We start from the raw sequence: 5,373 nt of genomic DNA on the forward strand, positions 1-5,373 counted from the left end.
GACGCCACATTTATGCAGTGATGTCTTCCAAACAAAAAATAAAATTCAAAGTAAATGGCCTGCCTACCTATAAATTCAAAAAACAGATTTACATCAGTATAATGCAAAATTTTCTTTCTGTTCAATGAATAAAAGAAAAAAAAAGGTCTTAGAGTTTTAAGTAATTTCAATAACATTTCTATTACTTAATTCAATAACAGTAATTGCTCAACGTTTTACTGAGTTGTAAGAATCAAAAATGTAATTACATAACTATAATAGCTACAAAATTTTGTTTATGTTCAATAACCAAAAGAAAAATATTCATTTTGTAGTTTCTAGGTATTTCTGGCCATATTTATAGTATTTTATTCAGTAAGTAAAAAATAAAATCAAGAATGTTGAATATTTATTATTACATATCAAATACACTAGGGAAGATGTCAACGTTCCCATTTTGGGAACATATAAAAATTCTGAATTTTTACAGATTTTTCATTATTGGGTCACATAGGAGCCACTAAAGGGTTAAGTATGAAGTATAATTTTGAAACATCCTGTACCATGTTTAAACTTTCCTGAATAAATGTTATGGTTCTCAATGAGCCTCCGGAGTAATTTTATTCCATTAGTACAAGTAGCTTTTAAGATATAATCATTTTAAATAAGGAGATTTATTTATAATTGCTTCGCATCAGTCTTTCACATTTTTAGTGATACTAAATAACAACAACAAAAAACATGAAGCTAATAAAGTGAAAACATGATTGTTCATATTTGTTACGTCTCCGTTTGTTAATTAATTTTCCGTAACTTAGTTCCGACGAAACTTTAGTGACACAAGTCCTTTCTTAAATAAAACTGGTTTATTCTTTCTGAATATAACTTTACCGATACATTCAACTTTAACAGTTGCGCTATAACAAACTATAATTCACGTATCACAAGCTAGACTTCAACAATACGTCTCTCTCTGACTAGTGTTCAATTACTCAGTACCTACACACACACATTATTATTCCGTCACGTTGTCACCCTCTTTTATATACCAGACTACCCTATATCTAGTAAATGCTAGAGCATTCGCCAAGGTACAGGATAGTTCTAGGAACGTGGCGTGACACTAGTCATGTGACTTCGCTGATGCAACAATAGTATCGACTTGATAAATATGGCTCTTCATTCTGTATCACGTGATTAACTGCTAGCACATCTGTAACACGAGATCACATTCACTGTGACTGTATATACTCACAAACATCCAAGAGACAACTTTAATGAACTATGCAGTAACAAGTAAAAGTACCCGTCCCCACTGACGGGAAAAGTTTAAGTTAATCTATCAATTTAAATTATTCCATGTCTTCAAAAAGGTTAATTGTGTTGCACTCTTGGTTTAACTCAGAGCCAAAGCTCAGAGCTACTTATACCACGAAAAGTAATTGTTGAGCATTTCAGTCGTTCTAAAAGCCACTCAACAATAACATACGGTAAATCTAAATTTTTATTCTTTAAGTTACGTCACATTTTGAAATGTGTATGATAGTGTGATTAATTCTTAACAACAACAACAAGTTAAAGCTTGGAATGGTCTATTCTTTCATTGAAGATGAGGAATCCTAACTTACACAATTTCCCTGGTGATACATTACAATTACAGCTTCTTCCCAGAGAAATTTAGTCTGTGAGCCAGACTAGTTTTGGAGAATTCCACTCCTCATCAGTGACTCTGGACACTACCACCAATGAAAGTTCAGACCAAACCAAGTCTTTATAGTAGTGAGATATCCAAAATCTGACTGGTGTATTTAAGTGTTTTACAATCACAAAAAAGAAACCTATCATTCTCCAACTCTACTTATTCAATTGAAAATGAATAATTCATTAATTAAAAAAAGATGTGGTTGTGGCCAACTGTTTTGGTAAAAACAAAATACATCCAAGGTCTGATAACTGTGGACTGGATTAATTTAATTAGCATTGAATAAGCAATTTTCAAGATAGTTTGAAATTAAGTTAACGAACCAAGGCTGACTTTTATTATTATACTTAAAAGTTAATAGTTTTCAATAAAAAGTCTCAGACTTATTTTGGGTTAAATGATCCACCACTACCAAAATATATCCAAAAAAAGTAAAATTTCACAACCCTACCCCATAGATAGATATGGTGAGTTCTATCTCTTGAAAATTAGAAAAAAAAACACTTAGATGTTGTTTTAGTAGTAGGTAATAGTTCATTTTGAACAGTGTAAGAAGTTTAACTAAACTGGCCATATGAAGGTGACATTTTTGAATTATTATTGCAGATACTTACTGGGTCTTGAAGCAAATTTGTGTTAGCAGTCCAAAACACTGACTTCAAACTATTGCAGTTAAATGAAGCTTGTTGCAATGATGGCAGCAGTAAGTTAAAAAGAGTTATTTAATTAATATAGAATCATCAATTGAATTTACATATGAAGCTGAAGAAAATCATACTCTACCTTTTCTAGATGTACTTGTCAAAAATGATATAGATGTAATTTAGAAAGATCAGTTTGAAGAAAAAACCTTTTCATGTCACCACATGAAGAATTATGACATATAAAAATACAAAACATTTCTGCATTTTATTTTATAATTATATTTATAGTGTTTAAGATATGTTCTTTTCAGGAAGATTTATGTAATAAATATATTAATGGTTCAATGTTAGTTAAAAATATGTTTATGAAAAACTAAAAAAAAGAAACTTTAAATTTACCTTATATTCCAGGATTAGCAGATCAGTTATTTAATGTTTTTAAAAAACAAAAAGTTTATCCTACCTTCAAACCTATGAATAAGAATAAACAAATGTTGGGGAATACCCAGGACAATATAAGATTAAAAGATAAAATTTTAATATGTGAAATACAATTTAAATGTGATAGTATTTATCTTGGTCAAACTAAAAAATATCTTAAAATATGGATTACAGGAATGGTATTTAAAACACAATAAAACAGAAAATTCAGCCATAGTAGAAAACTTACAAACAACACAACACAATTTTATGGGACAAAATTAACTCAAATTCACAGTATTACAGCTTGAAGTATCAGGAAATCATTGGAAATACTAAAATGTAAAAAAAAGAAAAGAAAAAGTATTAAACTAAGATGAAAGTCCAGCAAGTCGTTGCACTGATATATGGCATGACAATGAAATACACCCATTGGTGATGTCACAAACATAACCTTGACATTAGCTTAAATAAAACCTACTCATTAACTGACGATCAATTCAAGTAAAGATCAGTCAATATGTGTTTCCTTCCTAAATACTTTTGTTGTGAAAGCATTCTTAACCTTACTAACCATGAAATTAAGAAAAGATAACTCACCCTCATTCTTATGAGTAAACTTAATATCAAGATGTAATGAATTTAAAAATAATAAAGTCAGCAAATGTATCAACGTATTTGACAAAAAGCATAATCCTAGATTAACCATACTTTTAACTTTATAATCAAGCATGTTCCTAAAAATGTTAGCTAGAACAGGTACTAATGGACTGCCCATACTTATTCCCTCAATCTGATTGTAAAATTCCTCATTAAAATGAAATGCAGTTTGTGTTCTTGTAAAGATTAACATTTGTTTTAGAACTTCTGAAGGAAGTTGTGTTCTTGGATTTTCATCTTGTATAAAGCAAGATAGAGCACAATCAATAGATTCATTTAATTATGTAAAAATGAAATATTGTATTTTAATTATCAGATTTTAAACACTACACTGATGTTTCAGAGCTTACAGTTCATCTATGTGGACTGAAGTTTTCACATGTGTCAAAAGATACAGTTTAGAATTACAAATTGATGTTTCTAGATGTCACAAATTCCAGTTCAACAATGCAAACTGAAACTTCCAGATGTATCACATGCTACAGTTTAACACTGTAAATTGAAGATTCCTGATGTGTTGTTTACAGTTCAATAATGCAAATTGAAGTTTTCTAATATTGTATTATTTAAAGTTCAAAATGCAAATCAAAGTTCTCAATCTTAATTATAATTAAGAAATGCAGACTGCAGTTTCTGAGGTGTGTCACAAGTTACAGTTTAATGATGCAGATTGAAGTTTTGAGGTATTTCATGAAGCTACTAAGTCAGCACACATATTGGCATGAGAAGTAATACTCTGGATGTCATAAATCTCATTACAAACAGGACATTCTACAAAACTCTCAGGAGAGCTGGAGTGGGGTGATAAGTCTGGTCTGTTGGGTTCTTCCATACAAACAGCTGCATGGTTTTCAACATCTGCCTGTGGAAAATATTCTGTTGAAAAAATAAGTATTTTAGTGAGTTTATGAGGTTGTTATGAAACTTTCCGAATTTTGGAGTAATGAATAACTGAAGATTAATTCAGATGCAATGCCTAAAACAAAACTTGTTGCTGGTTTAATGACATATATTTAATCATAACAGGCATTAAGCACATTTCTAGATTCATTTATAGTCATTTCCATTAATATAGAAACTACCAAAACACTAATGGTATATTTTTATTATGATCAACCTCTCTTTCATGATAATTGTCTGTTTTCACAATAACTAAAAGTAGACATTGATAACTGTTTTCAAAATAATTAAAAACACACTTTGACAGTTGTTTGTTTTCAAAGTAAAGTTCATCTCGAAAAAGTGTTGGTTTTTACAATAACTAAATGTACTTCATGAAAATTGTTTGTTTTCATAATAATTAAAGTACATCTTGGCTAATAATCAACTTTCCTTAATCCTCTCTCTCCTACAAATCATCATACAATCATTTGAAAATGCCAATGTCGCCTCTAACTCAATCTGAGCTGAACAAAAGATAATTTTCGTAAATACCAAACCAGCCCTTTCAATCAATCTGTAACTTGCTGTTGAAAAGAAAATATTTATTTTATGTATGAAGACAAATAACTTACTTTTTTAAGTTTTAAGATGGTATTAACAAACAACGGGAACAATATATATTGTTGAGACATCGAGATCACATGACTACAGTGACGCCACATTTCTAGAACTATCCCGTATCTTGGCGAATGCTCTAGTATTTGCTAGATATAGGGTAGTTTGGTATATATAAGAGGGGACAACGTGACGCGAGATGTCTGTGAAGATAGTGAGTAATTGAACTGCAGTCAGAAGTATTATTGACGTTCGTTGTTATAGCGTTTGTTTAGCGCGATTGTTGAGGTTGAGTGTATCGGTAAGGTTATATTCGGAAAGAATAAACCAGTTTTATTAAGTAAAGACTTGTGTCGTTAAAGTTTCGTCGGAGCGAAGTTACGGAAAGTTAATTAACAAACGGAGACGTAACAAATTGGTGTCAGAGAGTGGGACAGAAAAAAAAAAAGAGAAGAAAAATGGAAACGAGAA

At 30.5% G+C, this 5,373-nt stretch overlaps 1 protein-coding gene across 1 annotated transcript in view; it reads right to left on the reverse strand.

Moving 5' to 3' along the window:
- Nucleotides 1–2,899: 2,899 nt before the first annotated feature.
- Nucleotides 2,900–5,373, reverse strand: part of LOC106472533 — a 25,283-nt gene continuing 22,809 nt past the window's right edge. The window contains exon 10 of the mRNA XM_022401101.1: nt 2,900–4,281. Within this exon, the coding sequence (XP_022256809.1) occupies nt 4,094–4,281 (188 nt within the window). The 3' untranslated portion in view covers nt 2,900–4,093. The remainder of the gene's footprint in view (nt 4,282–5,373) is intronic.

Source organism: Limulus polyphemus, unplaced genomic scaffold (assembly GCF_000517525.1).
Source record: "Limulus polyphemus unplaced genomic scaffold, Limulus_polyphemus-2.1.2 Scaffold5408, whole genome shotgun sequence".
Classification (NCBI taxonomy): Eukaryota; Metazoa; Arthropoda; class Merostomata; order Xiphosura; family Limulidae; genus Limulus; species Limulus polyphemus.